Genomic DNA, 19,192 nt, shown 5'->3' on the forward strand with positions numbered 1-19,192 from the left:
GTGTGACAAGGGTGTTTTTTCTTTCATTATTATCTCGCAACATCGATGACCGATTGAGGTCAAATTTTCACAGGTTTGTTATTTTATGCACATGTTGAGATACATTAAGTGAGAAGACTGGTCTTTGATAGTTACCAACAGTGTCCAGTGTATTAAAGAGAGACAAATTTCAATTACGATTCAATTACTCTTTACTTGATCCCAAGAAGGTTATAGTTAAAACGCTCACATAAACATTTGAGAAACATTGAAACATTCTCCCCCTTTCTCTCTGAGCAACCGAGGTCGAAATTATATTGAGATTTGCCCATCATTAACTTGGGAAGATCAGGGCCCAATTTTATAAAGCCTGTATTGTAAGCACAAAAAATTGCTTAGCATGAAATTTCTTCCTTGATAAAAACAAAAATACCAACCAATTGTTTTTATTAAGGAATCAATTTCATGCTATTAAGGAATCAATTTCATGCTAAGCAAGTTTTTGTGCTTACAGGCTTTACGAAATTGGGCCCTGCTGGAAGCACCCCAGTCACTAGCAACCATGTCTGTATAGCTGAGCTTCTGCCTTCCCTTTTTCCTCTTTCCATGTTTTAAAAACATTATAAATTATAAGAAAAAATACTAAAAAGCAACAGCTATAAGTAACTACAATCCATTTTATTAATTAATGTTAAAAGTGATACTGTGGTATTATTGCACGAGGGATAACAGAGGATGGGTATCGGTCTGTCCCAGCATATGGCACTTGCATATATGACAAGACCTTGGGATCAGCTGGTCGGCAAGCACATCAAGAAGCGATTAAATCATTAGTCGAGTCACGACGACTGTTTTTCAACTGCTCGGTTAATCGTGCCGCCATGACTACTTCAAAATAAGTTGCGACTATTTGAGGCACCACTAGTGACATACTAAATGTCACTAGTTGCCCTGACCTACATGTAGCATACATGTAGTAGTGTCCCCATAGAATCCCCATGCTGAGGCTACAGGGATAAAATGTTCCAAGACACATGACAGTAAGCTTACATCTACAGAGGGATCAGACCCCTTGCTATACTCACAGACGCCATGTTGTGGGGGGGGGGGGCAGGTACTTGATTGGTGATGTCATATTCACGGTCTATAACTAAGCCAGAGCCACAAAATTGGGCCAAGCTATAATGTACGTCCCACACAAACTATTCATTATAAACCTTACATGCAACGTCTCTGGTTTCCAGGGCAGCCATTGACACATGGAACGATTCATCCACTGTCTGTGTATAGTGCTTACCAGGTTCAATCGTCAACCCTAGAGAAATAAAGGAAAAGAAAGTTTGCTTTTAAAGTCAGTTCAAAAAGGCACATAACCTGGGGGGGGGGGGGGGGTACTACTACATTACTTAAATGATTTGGGTACTTTTTCTAACACAAAGCACAATGTGTCCACAGATTTACATTAAACTTACACAGTTTGAAGATAATGAAAATACAAAGCTTCCCTTAAAATTTTAGTTGCTGAGGTGCTGTAGTATTTGAGAAACAGAGAAATGAGTAAGACAATGTCAACTATACATTTTTTGATGAAAGATAATATATTTCATATAATTATTAGTAATATTATGTATACAAAAAAAACACTAGACCACCGGACTTGTTCGTCATAAAGTTTACTGGACCGAAGCTAAAATCACTGGCCCTGGGCCTGCGGGCGATTTTATTTTTCCCAGGATGGTAAAGGCCAATAGATTAGCATACACACTCCCATTAGCCATTAGCTGCCACGCACTTGACGCTGAACTATTCATCAGTGGGAATTCAGCTATTGCCTTTATACATTGTGAACCATAGAGCATGGAGCCAATGGGAGCGTGTATTGCAAATCTATTGGCCTTTACCATCCTAGAAAAAGAAAGAAATTCGCGGCCTGCGGGCCAGCATGAATTTCGAGCCCTGAATAAGAGAATCAATGTGTGGTGAAGAGGTTTTCAACTAGTGGTTTAAACCCGCCAAGGCCTGGTTCTTAATAATTTCACCAAGACAAAGTCGAGGTAAATTATCAAGAACCAGACCTCGACGGGTTTAACTTTAAACCACTAGTTGAAAACCAATTCAACACACTTTGATTCCCATTCATAAATCCCTTTTTTCGATCAAAAAACCAATAAATGCAAAAAATATAATTCAATTGCTCAATGATTTCTTTCAACACAACACCCCTCCAGCTATGAAATGGTAAGGCCCTTGGTTTGAACAACCCTTTTTAAGGAGATTGCTGTGCGCGTCGTGCCTATCGTGTGATGTGGCACAACTGTTCCAGCTGTTGCTCTGAACTGCTGAATGAAGAAACTGTCCCGCTCACAACCGGTCATAAACACTGGTCATTATCAAAGGTTTAAACACCCCCACGTGACGCGCTCTCTACCAATAGGAATAGCAAAACTGTCTGAGGTATTTATGAATGTATGTTTGTAAATTGTGTTTCTTGGAATCTTGTAAACAAATTTAAATGAAGGTAACTAAAGTTCCTAAACTAGCAATGGCATCAATTTTTGTTTTACAATTAATTAAAATAAAAAAATAAAAAGACATAATATACCGTGAAAATGTCGACAGTGAGTGGGTGGAGGATTACTTCTAGAAACTATAGCATGGTTTAAAGGCTCCCACGGGGAGCTTTATTTATATAGTTTCTAGAAGTAGTGGAGGATTAGAAATTTAAGTGAGATGAGAGCGAAGCGTGTATCCAAATTAATTTATCATCACTAAAAAAATATCACTCAGAGTTAGACTCCGATTATGCAGTGTAGTCAGTGGGGTACCGGTCACTTCGGCACCTGGCTTGCAAACTCGGCACCTGCAAACTCGGCACCTTGCAAACTCGGCACCCACAAACTCGGCACATGTACAAATACAAACTCGGCATCCAGTTGAAAAAGTTCGATTTTCACACTGTGATTTTCAGTCCCCCAGTCCCATAAAAAGTTTGATCCTGTTATAAGTTATTATAAAACTTATTTTAATTATTGTACAATTTACCAGAAAGTAGAAGCAACGTTATAGCAAAATAGCACGGGACGGAAAAAATAACACTGAAAGGATCATGTGCACCAAACGATCTTTGATCTTTCACGCACAGAACTGTCGCGAGTGGTCCGTCGGTAAATTACTAATTAGTCCCCGGTCACGGCCGGCGTCTTTCGGCAAATCACGCTCTGTTAAAAGCAAAATTTCATTGAAAACTTTTAACCAAATTAAACAAAACCCCTTTTTTCAAAGCCAAATCATAAAAAATTTGCGCCACACTTTCACCGACATGGATGCAATCAGCCTAAACAACATTTTTACGAAAAAAAACTTGTAGACTGAACTCGGTGCGGCGCCACGATAAATTTCCTGTGGGCCAAAATTTTCGCAAAAGTTCGGAATTCTTATCAACTCCCATCACAGCATTTACAATTACAAAGCTACTAATAATCAAACCCATTGTTATTTGTAATTTACACGTACGTTACTTTATTTTAACCACTTGACTCTTCGAGGTTATTTTTGCTTGGTGCCGAGTTTGTTAGTCACTAAAACTTGTTGGTGCCGAGTTTGTATGGTGCCGACATTCTTGGTGCCGAGTGGGTGCCGAGATTACAAGATGCCGAGTTTGCAAGGTGCCGAGTTTGCAGGTGCCGAGTTTGCGAGGTGCCGAAGTGTCCGGTATTCAGTCAGTGTTTGTTGTGTATGAACAATCAGTCACACGTGCAAAAATGCATAGCTTTTATTTTTAGTGTCAAGAGAACAGTAGTGTAGTGATGACTAGCCTAGCCTTCCTTACTTACCCCAAAACATGTTGAAATTGATGCCAATTACTGGTTCAAGGTGTCACCAATGTAGACTTTTCACATACGACCTCTGTGGCTCTTGATCTTCACACTTCGGCTCCCAAAAATAAAAATATTACAGTTGTCGAAGATGGGTTTTTATTTTTACCACGTTTATGTTGGTCTGCCGTGCATGCATGCTACGCACGCGTGTTTTTTTATCTCATGTGTTTCAGTCAAATTGCGCAAAAGTGGTGGCGCCCTCTGTTGCCCATTGGTGCACAAGGTGGTCCCTCGCGATCGGCCGCGGCCACCAAAACACGTACATGTAATGCTGGGTGCGTTCGTTTAGCTCCCTGGGTCGACCCCGGTGTGTGTCGGTTTTTTTCCAGGACGAACGTGGATAATTATCTGCACACGTTCGTCCTGAAAAAAAAAGTACGCCACACACCGGGGTCGACCCGGGGAAGCTAAACGAACGCACACAGTAACAAACTACAACCCCAAAAATATACCGCCCTCGTTCCATTGTTAAGAGTGAATGTTTGAGCTTTCGTTTGGTGTTATATTCATGACAGGGGTTGTTTGAGACATTATGAGCAAAACACGGTTGAACATGTTTTGTTTTACTTTTAAAAATGTATCTGTTTACAATCAACTCCTAGACCATTATCACGCTGCCGCCATCTTTGCATGGTCATCTTGTTTCCAAAAAAGATGTAAATAGATGCTAGTACTCATTGTACAAGAAGGAACCAGACTATCTTTCCTTCCAGCCTCGGTTTGGTTTCATTGATTTGAATGGGAGAAAATCAAGATGGCTGCATCTGTGATAAAGGTATAATGGGGGAGTTTAGCCATAACAGGACTCTTCCTATGTGCTGCACAAGAGGCCCCCAAGATCATGATCGAGGCACTAGCCAACTGAAAGACTTAAAAACAGTGGACACTATTGGTAATTGTCAAAGACGAGTTCTCACAGTTGGTGTATCTCAACATATGCATAAAATAACAAACCTGTGAAAATTTGAGCTCAAGCGGTCATCGAACTTGTGAGATAATAATGAAAGAAAAAAACACCCTTGTCACACGAAGTTGTGTGCGTTTAGATGGTTGATTTCGAGACCTCAAGTTCTTAATCTGAGGTCTCGAAATCAAATTCGTGGGAAATTACTCTTTCTCGAAAACTATGGCACTTCAGAGGGAGCTGTTTCTCACAATGTTTTATACCATCAACCTCTCTCCATTACTCGTCTCCAAGAAAGGTTTTATGCTAAAAATTATTTTGAGCATTACCAATAGTGTCCACTTCCTTTAAACGCAAACTCAAATACTTGCAGACAAGTGACACTACCATAAACACATTATTTACAAGCAATAGTTACCAATTTAATATAATTACAATTAATTATCTCAAGCATATCCAATAATAATTTTTCAACAAGTCAATGGGCTTTAATGGGCCTTGGACGTCTATAATGGTAGTTTCTTTTTGTCATGGGATATTGTGCTAAAGGCCTTTTATAGCCCACGAGTGCAAACAGTTGTCCTCCCCTTCAAAACAAATATTTCTCAGACCTGACCCTCCTTAAAGGGAAGGTACACGTTTGGTAATTACTCAAAACAATATTAACTTAAAGGTAGTGGACACTATTGGTAATTACTCAAAATAAGTATTAGCATAAAACGTTTCTTGGTGACGAGTAATGGGGAGAGGTTGATGGTATAAAACATTGTGAGAAACGGCTCCCTCTGAAGTGCCTTAGTTTTCGAGAAAGAAGTATTTTTCCACGAATTTGATTTCGAGACCTCAGATTTAGAACTTGAGGTCTCGAAAACAACCATCTAAACGCACACAACTTCGTGTGACTAGTTTTTCTTTCTTTCATTATTATCTCGCAACTTCGATGACCAACTGAGCTTAAAATTTTCACAGGTTAGTTATTTTATGCATATGTTGAGATACACAAACTGTGAAGGTTCGTCTTTGACAATTATTACCAATAGTGTTTACAAACTGACTTAACGAGCTTTGGAGAGCTGTTGAATGTATAAAACATTTTGAGAAACGGCTCCATCTGAAGTAGCATAGATTTTGAGAAAGAGGTAATTTCTCACTAAAAATAAAGGACTTCTAGCTAGAAGTCTTTTATTCCTATCTGAAAGCACACATAATAATTTTCTGTCATCATTTTCTCGCAACTCCGATGACCAATAATTGAGCTCAAATTTTCACAGCCTTGTTAATTTATGCTTATTGGGATACACCAAGTGAGAAGACTGGTCTTTGACATCTACCAAAGGTGTACCTTCCCTTTAATGTGAACTGACCTAGAAAATATAGGATATCAATTAATATAACTCCTCCGGCCACACTTTCGAAAAATAGCTTTTAGTCGTTGGAAGATAGGCCTAAGGTCTACATCTCCCTTGGTTGATGTTGGTTCCCTCCGTTCAACATTAATGGTTTATGTAGGAAATAATGGTTCGTGAAAAACATAGGCCGTTTTGGTCTTGGTTCAAGTTTTGAGCAAATCCAGAACTGTGGCTCATTATATTTTACTTTACATAATAATTTCCAACCATAATAATTATACAATCTTTAACAAACGGTTTCATACGCTATTCATAGACTAATTTGCCCGATCCAAGGCAACGTGTCCCTTAAAGTCAAGAAAACCTTGCTTAATAATAATAAATAATAATAACAACACTAATATAGTGCGCTGGTATCCACAACAAGTGATGCTCATGGTGCAAGGAAGGACACAAAAATTTATTTTAAAATTACATTCGGCTTAGCAAAACTAAGCATAGTTAAGCGCTGCTTACTTTGTACAATTTGGATACAATTATGTGCCATGGTATTCTTATTCGTAATTTTGTTGTGCTTACTGGCAACTTTACTGGTTTGAAGTATGGAATAGGGTCCAGATCACTGAGAAGGCACCTAGTGCAGTCACCAATGTTTGTAGAGAGAGATTTGCCTATTGCCAGCGATCTCTCTTAATGTAAAAGAGTGAAAAACACAACTCTTTACTTTTCGAGGTGTCCGTTATAATTATGGCTCTTCAAAAAGAGTGGTGGTTATTTCACTCTTTTAGAGAGGTTTCACTCCAGGACAGAGTGAAAAATCACTCCAAAAGATGCAAACTTCAATCTAAAATAGTTGAAAACCACTCGAAAAAGAGTTGTCCTTCATATGGCTCTCCAAAGAGTGCTTTCATATTGTCCTTGGTTGGTATTTATTAAGATACGGTCTTAGTTCTTAGTTGTTCCAAAATGACAACATTGTTTTCAAGAAACGTGAAGGTTGCGGGATCTCTGAGTACCTGCAGTGAGCGATCTTCAACACCACCACCTTGAAGTGCGGATGGTGCAGCGCGTACAGGACGGGATTCACGCAGACATTGAAAGCTGCAATGGTGACTCCATATAGAGCAAACGTCTGGCCCGATGGTATAACGAGAGAGATAAAGTAAGGAGACTGTAGCAATGTGAAGATGCAGAATACCAGGAACAAGTTCTTGGTGATACTTAGTTGCTCTCGGCCGATTTGTTTCCTATTTCTGTTGACGTTTGTGGCAGCACCCCTACCAGATTCAGCACAGGTGGCGATATTGAAACTCATAATGACGAACGCGTCACGGTCACCTTTAATTTTTGTGGCTGATTTGCTCATCTTTACAGATCTGCACTTTTTCTGCTTGATAAAATGCCGTTTGAGATGGATGTAGATCGAGCTGTAAGAACAGATGATGATAAGTGCTGGGATAGGATACAAACCTACAGTCTGGACCAGGCTGTATTCAGAGGCTCTTGGGTGACCATCTTTGTCTGAACATGTATTGTCTTGTGGATCGTAACCAATGGAGCCTATGCCCAGAATCGGCGGGAGGAAAGTCACAATACACGGGATAACCCAAGTCATTGCGATCATGACGGCTACTTTACGCGGGGAATACCACCAGCGGTAGCTACTTACTGGCTGGGTGATGAGGACCATACGGTTTAAAGCTATAGAAGCTAAAGTGTAAAGACTTGCACCAAGACCGGTGTGAAGCTGAATGGCTGCAATGACACAAGGGACGTCTGACTCCAAGGGCCAGGTTCCTTTGCTGAGCAAAGCTACGCAAACCCAGGGGTAAGACAGACATGTCCAAAAGTCAGCAACACCGAGCTGGACCACGAAGGTGTTGGTCACGGTGCGGAGTTTCTTGGACAGGATGACGGACCAGATGACGAGACTGTTTCCTACTAGGCCCAGGATGGAGACCAAGACCCACACGCACGCTAAACCGATACGAGTCTCATAGGAATAGAGTGACCGATCATCAGTCGGCATTATGGTGGCGTTCGTGATTCCCGTATCATTCATCGTTGACCCTTACAGTATTCAATCAAACAACATTCATTTCCCGTTCCTTCAACCTGTTCATGCAGTCACTTTACCACAAGCTCTCGAGCTACAAGCTAGACCTCATCACTACTTTATTAGAACTAATAGCGCTTGGTGTACGAATACATTTTTATACTGTAAATTAGTGCAACGTGGAAATTGACCTTCGGATTGACAGCAACTGTAAAACCTTCCTGTACTTCTTTCGTAACGCAATGACGTCAGTTTAAGAAAACCAGATCGAAAACAAGTTAATAATAATTTATAATTATGTTTTAGTGTGTGTTCGGTATTATCAGTAATTATCGCTCGACTTTATTTGGCTCTATGATGCATGCCTGGTCGTGGTTTCCCGCCTGGTTCCTGGCCACCATCAAGGACTAGTGTGGTTTCCAGCAACTCATTATACATCTTGAAAGACACTCTCACCAAAAAGCGCTTCAAAAATGAAGCCATCCCATCCACACAATGCGCATAATATTATTATAAGCTGGTGTGATGTCTTTAGACATAATTTTTCGTCGGCTCAACTAAACCAATACAGACACAGATAGTTTGTGCATATTTTAAATAGCATAAAGGGCTCGGTTAAGGCTAAAAACCCCGTTAACACTTGATCCTCCAACAAGGATCCAAGGAGGATCAGATCCCGAAAGCGAGATCAAGCATTTTTGTGCCGCGTTCATCTCGCATTGATCTCGCATAGTTAAACGGAAGTTGTGCCGCGTTCATCATCTCGCATTGATCTCGCATAGTTAAACGGAAGTTAAGTTCAGCTGACGGCAAAGGTTACTGAGCGAGGTCATTGATTGTGCGCACGCATGTTCCCTTAAATAACCGGAACTCGACGAAAATTGAGACACAAAACGGACCAAACTGACCATTGTATGTTATAATTGTATACAAATAAATTGCAAAAGAACTTGTTGAAGGCTTAAACATATGCAAACGTTAGATGATGTAAGCATACTTAAAATTCTGGAGGACGCAAAGCGTTTTGGGGACCAGTTCGCGATGGAGTGCACATGCACAATGAACATTGTATATATAACCCCTAATGTACATTACACAGCATTGGCCGGCCACGCGTTGTTTACAATTTCTTGTCATTGGTTTAGAGCGCGTCACATTATATGTCTTAGCTTTACTACGGCCGTGTGATAGTGCATCAGTTTGCCGTGCGCTAGTCCGCAGACTACCACAAGGCGTGCAGTACCCAGACGTCCGTTGCGTGTACGATGATGATAACTTAATAGTCTGGAACCATTTCGGATTACATGACACTACATGCAGCACAGTAAAAGTTTTGGCAATCTGTATTCGCGTCGTCCGTGGATTGTAGCATTCTGGGCCCAATTTCATAAAGCTGCTTAAGCAAAAAAATCCTTTCTTAGTAAAATCAGATTCCCGGCCAAGACTCCACTCAATTGTTATGCTAAGTAAACAACAGCTAAATACCAGTCACAAGCAATGTATATGGCATGAAATTTTGGCCAGTAACATGTGTAAAACAAGCGAGCTATTTTCTTGCTTAAGCAAATTTTTTGCTTAAGCAGCTCTATGAAATTGGGCCCAGGTCTGTAACTTAATAGTACAGTATTTAGAAATGTTTGGGTGTGATAAAACAAATATTTACTGCGTTTACTCGTGCAATGGTTAAAACGTTGACTCCCTCGGTGATCTTCGGGAAAATAGAACGCTCCGGGAATCACCTCGGGAGTCATAGTTTTAACTATAGCACTCGAAGCAGTCAATATTTGCATACTTTTGGCTGAGTTGCTCCCATAGAGATATATATATTTATATCTATATGATTGGTTGCTCCACGCCGATTACACCCACGCTTTAATACTCAACCAATCGGTGGCGTGCATTTCTAACGTTCTCGTTTTCGTTCTCGTTTTCGTTCTCGTTATTGGGGCTTTAAAGGCCCGGTCTGTCAGATGCATAAGCCATCCATGGATCGTTGAGTAATACACGAGTGCATTTTTAAAATGACAATGTCACCAGGTATTAGTTCTAATCAGAGCGAGCTAGCTATAAGTAAACACAATATATTGTTTTTCTTTCGTTGTAAAGCCATGGATGAATGAGGCACTTTTTATGTTGTAGGTTATGCCTTCATTGATCCTTGACCTAGCCTTTCGTCAATGCCTTCCTTGCGTGGACAGCTTCATATAGAGTCGCTATCCCATCCAAAGCGACGCAAAGGAGAGACCACGCACCGGGTGGCTCAACACAAGAGCCTTTTACAACCTGGCGTACGGTTTCTTGTGTTTTTCTCTATAAATCTAGACTTTTGCTACACATTTCTTAGCAACAGTCTGAACCAATCAGAAGCGAGGGGGTTCAGCGGGTCAGCACACATTGACAAACATAGGCAGAATTGCAATGGGATAACAACAACCATACACCTTGGATTAAATAATAAAACACTTTTGGGAAAGTCCGCATCGTGACCGGGATTCGAACCAACACTCTGCTGCTGACAACACCTGAGCTTGGGTCTGGTGAACAAGATCGCTCGGCCACGACACAGCACAGGAGCACACAGTTTTGTTTGGGTGTATGTCTACAGTCATGTTTACCCAAACCACAATAGTGCAAGTACTATGTGTCAATCAAGCGTTACACAACACATGGGACACGGCTTTACGTCCCATCCGAAGTACAAAGCAATGGTTAAGTGTCTTGCTTAGGACACAAGTGTCACGGCTGGGGTTTCGTACCCACATTTTGCTGATCAGAAACATCAGAGTTTGAATTTGGTGCTCTTAACAGCTCGGCCACGACACTTTGATACGACAACGTGTCACAAAACCGGCAACAATAATTCTCAGTTTCTCTGCAATGTTAAAACTGACTTTAAGAAATTAGAAGGTTCTGGTATTTCCGAATAGCGGCACAGAATTATCTTTCGTAGTACCACCTTAAACTGTGGATGGTTGATGGTGTAGATGATGGGGTTTACACAGCTATTGAGGATGGCAATGGTAACCCCGTACAGAGCAAACTTACGGCTAGACGGCACAGCAAGAGAGATGAAATAAGGAGAGAGTAACAAAGTGAAAATGCAAAACACAAGGAACAAGTTCTTGGTGATGGCAAGTTGTTGATGGCTGATTGCCCGACGGGTCTTTGCGACAACGTGTGATGTATTGTTTCTATAATCGTCACATGTGAGGCAACTTGATGCTTCAACATCTCCACAGATTGATGGTTTGCCTTGCTTAGAGTTCCTCTTTTTCTGCTTCCTGAAGTGTCGTTTGAGATGGATGTAGAGTGCCGTGTAGCAACAGATGATGATGAGCATTGGGACTGGGTAAAGACCCACAGATTGGGCCAGGTTGTATTTGGGACCTCGTGGTATGACCATCTTTATCTGAACATGTATTGTCTTGTGGATCGTAACCAATGGAGCCTAGGCCAAGAAGCAGAGGTGAGGAAAGTCACAACACACGGGATGACCCAAGTCATTGCGATCATGACGGCTACTTTACGAGGGGGTGTACCACCAACTGTAGGTATTCGTGGCTTGAGTGATGAGGACCATGCGGTTCAAAGCTATGGATGCCAAAGTATAAAGACTCGCACCAAGACCGGTATAAAGTTGAATAGCAGCAATGACACACGGGACTTCTGACTCCATAGGCCAGCTTCCATGGCTGAGCAAAGCTACGCAAATCCACGGGTAGGAGAGACTGGTCCAGAAATCAGCCACGCTGAGGTTGACCACGAAGGCGTTGGTCACGGTGCGGAGTTTCTTGGACAGGATGACGGACCAGATGACGAGACTGTTTCCAACGAGGCCGATGATAGAGGCTACGATCCAAACACAGACCACACCCAACGCGAGCTTCATATTGGTAAAGTGACGGGTCCAAATTATTACTGGCTGTGTAATTCATCGTGTGTTATTATCTATCATCATCAACTCAGCCGAAAACTGATGCATTTACGGAATGTACGTTATAAATGTAAACTAGTTGTGCCAAATACAAGCTATTGGCAGCGTGACTGAACGCAGCGACTGCTCTACCTAGCTACCCAATCACGTAGGCTCTGTCATGTGTAGGCAAAATTGGCTCTTGACAGTTTGACAAAAAGCACTGGCCTAAATAGCTCCATCTTCGTTATAGCTTGTTTACAGAGTACGGCATAGCTAATAGGCCCTCGGTACATGTTGCAAGCAAGTTTTACACAAGCTGTTGAAGGGGATCAGACATGTGTGGATAAGGAACAATGAGAGCTAAGACAAAGCTTGCGCGACATTTGTCTTGGATTTGCTGCCTTCGACTAATAACAAGCATAACAGCAACTTTTCAGTACTCGACCAAAGTAATCTTTTATTATCCCTTGCTTGAACTTGTAGGCACAATTTTCGGTTGTTTTACCAACCGAGTCATCACAATGGCTCTAACTGTAACACATGAGATGTATTGTAGACATAGTCCCACTAGTGCTGACCTAAAGTGTTTAATTAGCAAAACAATTATTATTTTAAATAAAAAAATTCCCGGGTCAGAATTGACCACAATCACGGGTCAGGCTGACCTGTAAAAGTGGTTAGTTTTGTGTACAGTTTGACCCTTTTTAATTGTTATTTTTGCACATACTCCGGGTTATTGATCCATAACTGGGTCAGGGCCATGGGACCCGGTTCCAGGTTAAATGTGACCGAAGGTTTTTTGATTAAGTTTACAGAAACGACGATTCCAATAACTTTACTAAAACGAATAATAATTACCTTGGTGGCACTGTGAAAAGACATTACACATCAAATATTATTTGCCATTTGTGCTGTCGCAACCATTATAAAACAAAATGTATCGAAATATCTGTCCAAATATTACAACAAATATTACAACAAAACGCACTTGTATCTTTGCAAATATTTGCGATAAATGTTGTCGTTATCATAACTATGCTTAGATACTTCACAAATAATATTTGCAGAGATGCTTGCAAAGGTACAATAGCGACGTTGCAAATTGCAAAGGTATATAAATAATTATGCGCAATGTGTTGTCCCTTCGGGGTTAACATAACACATTATTTTGCCCAAGCTTTTACGCTTGTATTCATATGATCTGCGATGTTGTTCAACCTCATAATATATATAATTTATTCTAGACTTACTTAACGTTTGACAGATGTGTGCTTTTTCACTTCTACGAAATAAGGGTTGACAGTTGTGTCAAACGGCATCGCTATGTAAGCACGCGATATTTGTTGAGTGGGCTGGTGCATTAATGACAGAGTTTTGCATTCCGCGAGTTCTGTAAACACATTGGTTGTATTGCTCTGATTCTCCGCGCACTAAATCTACCAATCTATAAAGGAAGCCATTGCAATCGCGCTGAATACCTTTAAAATGACATCAAATAACAACCACGTTTTGATTATATAGGCCTACGTGATTCGAAATCAGTCTAAATCTGGTGCTGAGAATGAATATTTTGTCAAGTCCACGGACGAGTTCACGCCATGTAAAAAAAACATTCACCATTAGAACAAATTTCATTTCCATTCCCATAACTAACCTGAACATCTGACGTCACACTTCGTGGCTCGTGAATAACGCCAGAGGCTCTAGCCTATAGGTCAATCCTCGTCCATAATCAACTTTCGCCTACATTTTTTTTCCCACACGGTCGAATCCTATATGCCAAGATTTAATACGTGTGCTGAGCATCATTAGACACAGGGTGCGTTCGATAAGCTTCCCTGGGTCGACCCCGCGGTGCTCACTCGGGTGAGCCCCTTACAAGAGCTAATCGAACGATCACACTCGCCCGCAAGAAACAATGAAACAATGGAGAGTGAACTACGTACTCTCGGTGAATATTTGTTCAGCAAATGATTGTATTGATGCTCGTATTGATGTTTCAGACTTTAATGTCACTAAGAGTTGGGAATTTACCTTTTGCGAAAACAGGGGATGTGAGCATTTTATTACGTCATGGTTGTTACTTATAGATTCAAAATACAAAAGACAAATTCTACAAAACATGGTGGTAAAGTAACACTAATTTCTTAGAAAAAATTACATTGGTGTTATTTTAAAACCCCAATGTTAAATAAGATTGTTTATTTGGTTAAATTATAATATGGCAACTCCTGTGGTGTCAATGTTTCAATGTAGCAAGTTCAGTTTTGAGAAGCTGCCTCACCGAACGAGTTTTCTCCTCTTCTAAAAAATCTACGACATGATAATGGGAAAAAAAAAAAATACTAAGCCCAACGTTCTCGAGATTTTTACCTGCCGACTTGTGCGTTAAAGAACAAAGTATAGCCCCCACCCCCCCCCCCCCCTACCTTTGGTTTCCGGAACCGTTTGATTGTTTTAATCCTGTAAGTGTAAATGTATACAATGAAACTCAATGAGGAAATCTCATTTCAAAAGGTTGAAGCTTTTTTTGAGATATTGCCAAAAATCTCAAACGTGTTACAAAGGAAGAATCTGACAAACATTACGCAGTAACGCTTCTCAGATTCAAATTTTGGGGCATTAAATCTGATATCTTGATACATTAAGTAAAATATGCTGTATACTTTAACCCAAAAGCTACTGCTTGCTTTTAACCAAAGGTTTTTACTATTACTAATTTTAAGAGTGATACGTGTTATATGCGTTGTCTTTAAAGACACTGGACACTATTGGTAACTGTCAAAGCCTAGTCTTCACAGTTGGTGTATCTCAATATATGCATAGAATAATAAACCTGTGAAAACTTGAGCTCAATCGGTCGTCGAAGTTGCGAGATAATAATGAAAAAACAACACCTTTGTCACACGAAGTTGTGCACTTTCAGATGCTTGATTTCGATACATCAAATTCTAAAAGTCTCGAAAAAAAATTCGTGGAAAATTTCATTACTTCAGAGGGAGCCGTTTCTCACAATGCTTTATACTACCAACCTCTCGTAATCAAGAAAGGATTTATGCTAATAATTATTTTGAGTAATTACCAATAGTGTCCACTGCCTTTAATAAAGGTAGACATGTTTGACTTGTTCTGTGTGTGTGTTCTGAATGCACCAACATTTAACTCTGCCCACACTCTTCCGTAACGCCAATAAAGATCCTTGTCACGAACACAGCATAAATAAATTATTACATGCTACGTCACAGAACCGGACTTGTTTGCGTCCCGTTATGACATTATTGCATATTATGAGTTATGCAAAGTAGTATGAAACGCTAGAATATAATCTAGTGCCACAATGCAATGATATAAATACATTTTACTTTCACTCATAAGTGATTCCTCCATACAGTGAAAGTATTATCTAAAAAATATATTTGACTGTATGTTATAGGCCTTTGCGGATTTGACCTTTAGAAAGATAGGTATTAATGGCAGTCAATGGAGAAATCTGCGATGACCTTATATGGTTAAAGACAGTGGACACTATTGGTAATTACTCGAAATAATTATTAGCATAAAACCTTTCTTTGTGACGAGTAATGGGGAGAGGTTGATGGTATAAAACATGAGAAACGGCTCCCTCTGAAGTGCAATAGTTTTCGAGAGAGAAGTAATTTTCCACGAATTTGATTTCAAAACCTCAGATTTAGAACTTGAGGTCTCGAAATCAACCACCTAAACGCACACAACTTTGTGTGACAAGGGTGTTTTTTTCTTTCATTATTATCTCTTAATGTCGACGACCAATTGAGCTCAGATTTTCACAGGTTCTGTTATTTTATGCATATGTTGAGATACACCAAGTGAGAGCAGCCTGGTCTTTGACAATTACTTAAGGTGCCCAGTGTATTTTTAAATACTTAAAAGTATATTTCTCATAACATCCTCTGACTGTGCCCATCCCATGTTTGTGTCATCAAATAATAACCGCTCAAACTAAAGTTCTCCAATCTGCCCGCTATAATCTAAGAACAAAGGACACTAATTCTCTTAACTCTATAATTACACCAACCATGTCGTGTACGACAGCATAATAATCGGATATAAATATTAACGTCAATATCTATCTTTAAATGTCACTTTATGACCACAGTATACTTACGCTATCTAAACTTTAATAATTTTCAGTGTGGTGCAGCTAGGCGTCCCTTATGCAGTATTTTTAATGCAAGTTTTAATGCACATTTGATGTCATCACGTCTCGAATGGCGATTTTCCTGAAAAAACGTACTCCCTATTAAATTCACAGTAATAATTATGCTCTCGTAAACGATATGGTTGGTGTACTTATAGCGTTAAGATAAGTGTCCTTTGTTCTTAGATTATAGCGGGCAGATTGGACAAATAGTTGGTCGGTTATTATTTGATGACACATGGGGTGGATTTCACAAAGAGTTAAGACTAGTCTTATCTTGACGGGTTACTTGTCATATTAGGACTAGCCATACGTTTTGTATACCTCCTATTACAGGATTCTTTTGTGAAATCGACCCCCAGACACTATTGGTAATCACTCAAAAAAAAGAATTAGCATAACAAAAACTTACTTGAACGAGCGATGGAGAGTTGTTGATAGTATGAAACATTGTGAGAAACGGCTCCCTCTGAAGTAACGTAGTATTTGAAAAAGAAGTAATTTCTTGCTAAAATATTTGAATTTAATTCGAAACCCAAGCTGAGGTCTCGAATTCAAGCATCTGAAAGCACACAACGTGCGACAAGGGTGGTTTTTCCTCCATTTACTCTCCTTATGTAAAAGAGTTTACTCTCCTTATGTGACACTCGTTTTGTCCGTCATACCACTCTTGCAAAGAGCCATGTGGCAGACAATTCCTTTTAGAGTGGAAGACGGGAAATGTCAACTCCATTTAGAGTGAAGTTCGTTTCAATTTTACTCCGCAAGAGTGACACAGATTGACTTTCACTCTCTCAAAAGAGCAAAATTGACACCACTCGGACAAGAGACTGAAATTTTCACTCTTTTACATTAAGAGAGTATTTTATCGCAACTTCGACGACCAATGGAGTTCAAATTTTCACCGGTTTGTTATTTTATGCATATGTTATGATACACCAAGTGAGAAGACTGGTCGATGACAATTACCAAAGGTGTCCAGTGCCATTAAAGGGAAGGTACACCTTTGGTAGTTGTCAAAGACCAGTCTTCCCACTTGGTGTATCTCAACATATGCATAAAACAACAAGCCTGTGAAAATTTGGGCTCAATTGGTCATCGAAGTTGCAAGGAAATGATGAAAGAAAAAACACCCTTGTTTGACGAATTTGTGTGCTTTCAGATAAGAATAAAATTAGTGAGAAATTACCTCTTTCTCAAAAACTAATTTACTTCAGAGGGAGTCATTTCCCACAATGTTTTATACTATCAACAGCTCTCCAATGCTCGTTACCAAGTCAGTTTTTAAGTTAATATTTGTTTGGAGTAACTACCAAACGTGTACCTTATTTTTAATACAATAATATACGATGCACACTTACTTTTCTGTTTACATGTAAGTATACACAATGTACCTGTGCAGGGCAGCGCAACAAAACTAAAACCACTAAAATGCGCCAAACATTTGCGACAAAAAGTATTGTGAGATGAACAAAAAAGTCTAGAACTTAGACCACAGTGTCACAGCTCATTACAATGTACTACTTTTCACTCTCCTAGTTTCTGCGATTCATAGTCAGAATAGATTTCAAAAAATCTGACGGTTCCGGTATCTCCGAGAGGCGGCACTGAATTATCTTTCGCAGCACTATCTTAAACTGTGGGTGGTTGATGGTGTAGATGATGGGGTTTACGCAGCTATTGAAGATGGTAATAGTGACCCCGTAGAGAGCAAACTTACGGCTGGAGGGCACGGCTAGTGATATGTAGTAAGGAGACAGTAGTAAGGTGAAGATGCAAAACACAAGGAACAGGTTCTTGGTGATAGATACCTGCTGCCGGTTGATTGCTTGGCGATGCTTTGCGTTGGACAGACCCATGGCGTTTCTCGATTGGTTTCCACTTACTACAGTCGCTGAGCTTGCTGTACCTGTTACCGATTGCATCCCATTTGCTCCTTCGAGATCACTCTGCGAAGACGCCCCGGTAGAGGTTTGGGTGAGGCTGTTGGATAATTTGCCGTCCAGTTTAAACTCGTCAGTAGTGGACAAAGACACACAGGACCCTACTGACTTTGAGGACCGGTCTGCAGTGAGCTCTCTTTGTGAAGACACCGAGGTGTCCGCTGTTATGACACTTAGACTGACGGATCTTTCTCCTATTGATTTGTCGGCAGTGGTTGCACTTTCTTGATAGGTGTTCCTTGCTTTCTGTTTCCTGAAGTGTCGTTTGAGATGGACGTAGAGTGCAGTGTAGCAACAGATGATGATGAGCATTGGGGCTGGGTAAAACCCTAAAGACTGAATCAAGTTGTACTCTTCACCACGTGGATTGGTATCTATATCCGAGCACGTGTTACTCTCAGGATCGAAACCCAACTCGCCAATGTTTAGAATTAGCGGGATGAATACCAGACTACAGGGAATAATCCATGTCATTGCGATCATGACGGTTACTTTAGACGGGGAATACCAGAAACGGTACGTATTCATGGGTTGAGTGATGAGGACAGCTCGATTCAAAGCTATTGACGCCAAAGTGTACAAACTCGCACCAAGACCCGTGTAAAGCTGACAAGCAGCTATAATGCACGGGACCTCAGACTCCAAGGGCCAGCTATCGTGGCTGACCAAAGCTACAGCAATCCACGGGTAGGAGAGACTGGTCCAGAAATCAGCCACGCTGAGGTTGACCACGAAGGCGTTGGTCACGGTGCGGAGTTTCTTGGACAGGATGACGGACCAGATGACGAGACTGTTTCCAACGAGGCCCAGGATGGAGACCGAGATCCAAACGCAGGCTAAACCGATACGAGCCTCGTAAGGATATAGCGATGGATCTTCAGACATCGGCTTGGCAGAAGTGTTGCCCTGTTTTGAGAAGTTTTCAAAGTTCGCCATAATTGGACTCACCAATAAAATACTCTTCGATTCAATCGACTGATATGACGCCAG

General features: G+C 40.5%; 3 protein-coding genes and 1 pseudogene across 5 annotated transcripts in view; all 4 read right to left on the bottom strand.

Moving 5' to 3' along the window:
* The window catches only part of LOC139942034 (uncharacterized), a 41,996-nt gene extending 28,189 nt beyond the window's left edge, over positions 1 to 13,807 (bottom strand). For 2 of the 3 annotated variants that reach the window (XM_071938710.1, XM_071938708.1), the window contains exons 1-2: positions 3,813 to 4,008; positions 1,202 to 1,294 (exon numbers count right to left, since the gene is read on the bottom strand). In XM_071938710.1, the coding sequence (XP_071794811.1) occupies positions 1,202 to 1,294; positions 3,813 to 3,822 (103 nt within the window). In that variant the 5' untranslated portion in view covers positions 3,823 to 4,008. Of the gene's footprint in view, positions 1 to 1,201; positions 1,295 to 3,812; positions 4,009 to 13,736 lie in introns of those variants that run through there. The other variant, XM_071938709.1, reaches the window with a different exon arrangement.
* LOC139941845 (melatonin receptor type 1B-A-like) lies at positions 7,063 to 8,172 on the bottom strand. Its single transcript, XM_071938474.1, has one exon. It carries the CDS (start codon positions 8,170 to 8,172, stop codon positions 7,063 to 7,065), a length of 1,110 nt encoding a protein of 369 aa, XP_071794575.1.
* LOC139941846 (melatonin receptor type 1B-A-like) lies at positions 11,030 to 12,101 on the bottom strand (annotated as a pseudogene).
* A 3,987-nt stretch (positions 13,808 to 17,794) lies between the features above and the next one.
* LOC139941848 (melatonin receptor type 1B-A-like) lies at positions 17,795 to 19,138 on the bottom strand. Its single transcript, XM_071938478.1, has 2 exons — positions 18,308 to 19,138; positions 17,795 to 18,097 (listed from the first exon to the last, which is right to left on the bottom strand). Exons 1-2 carry the CDS (start codon positions 19,136 to 19,138, stop codon positions 17,795 to 17,797), a joined length of 1,134 nt encoding a protein of 377 aa, XP_071794579.1.
* Positions 19,139 to 19,192: the final 54 nt, after the last annotated feature.

The sequence above is a fragment of the Asterias amurensis genome, chromosome 9, assembly GCF_032118995.1.
Source record: "Asterias amurensis chromosome 9, ASM3211899v1".
Lineage (NCBI taxonomy): Eukaryota > Metazoa > Echinodermata > Asteroidea > Forcipulatida > Asteriidae > Asterias > Asterias amurensis.

What these genes read in the sequence shown, in the direction of transcription:
- LOC139941845 (XM_071938474.1), bottom strand. Translation starts at nt 8,172, where the DNA reads ATGAATGATACGGGAATCACGAACGCCACCATAATGCCGACTGATGAT.
- LOC139941848 (XM_071938478.1), bottom strand. Translation starts at nt 19,138, where the DNA reads ATGGCGAACTTTGAAAACTTCTCAAAACAGGGCAACACTTCTGCCAAG. An exon ending in CAGACCGGTCCTCAAAGTCA is followed by an intron (nt 18,098 to 18,307) that starts GTAGGGTCCTGT and finishes TCCAACGCAAAG; the next exon opens with CATCGCCAAGCAATCAACCG.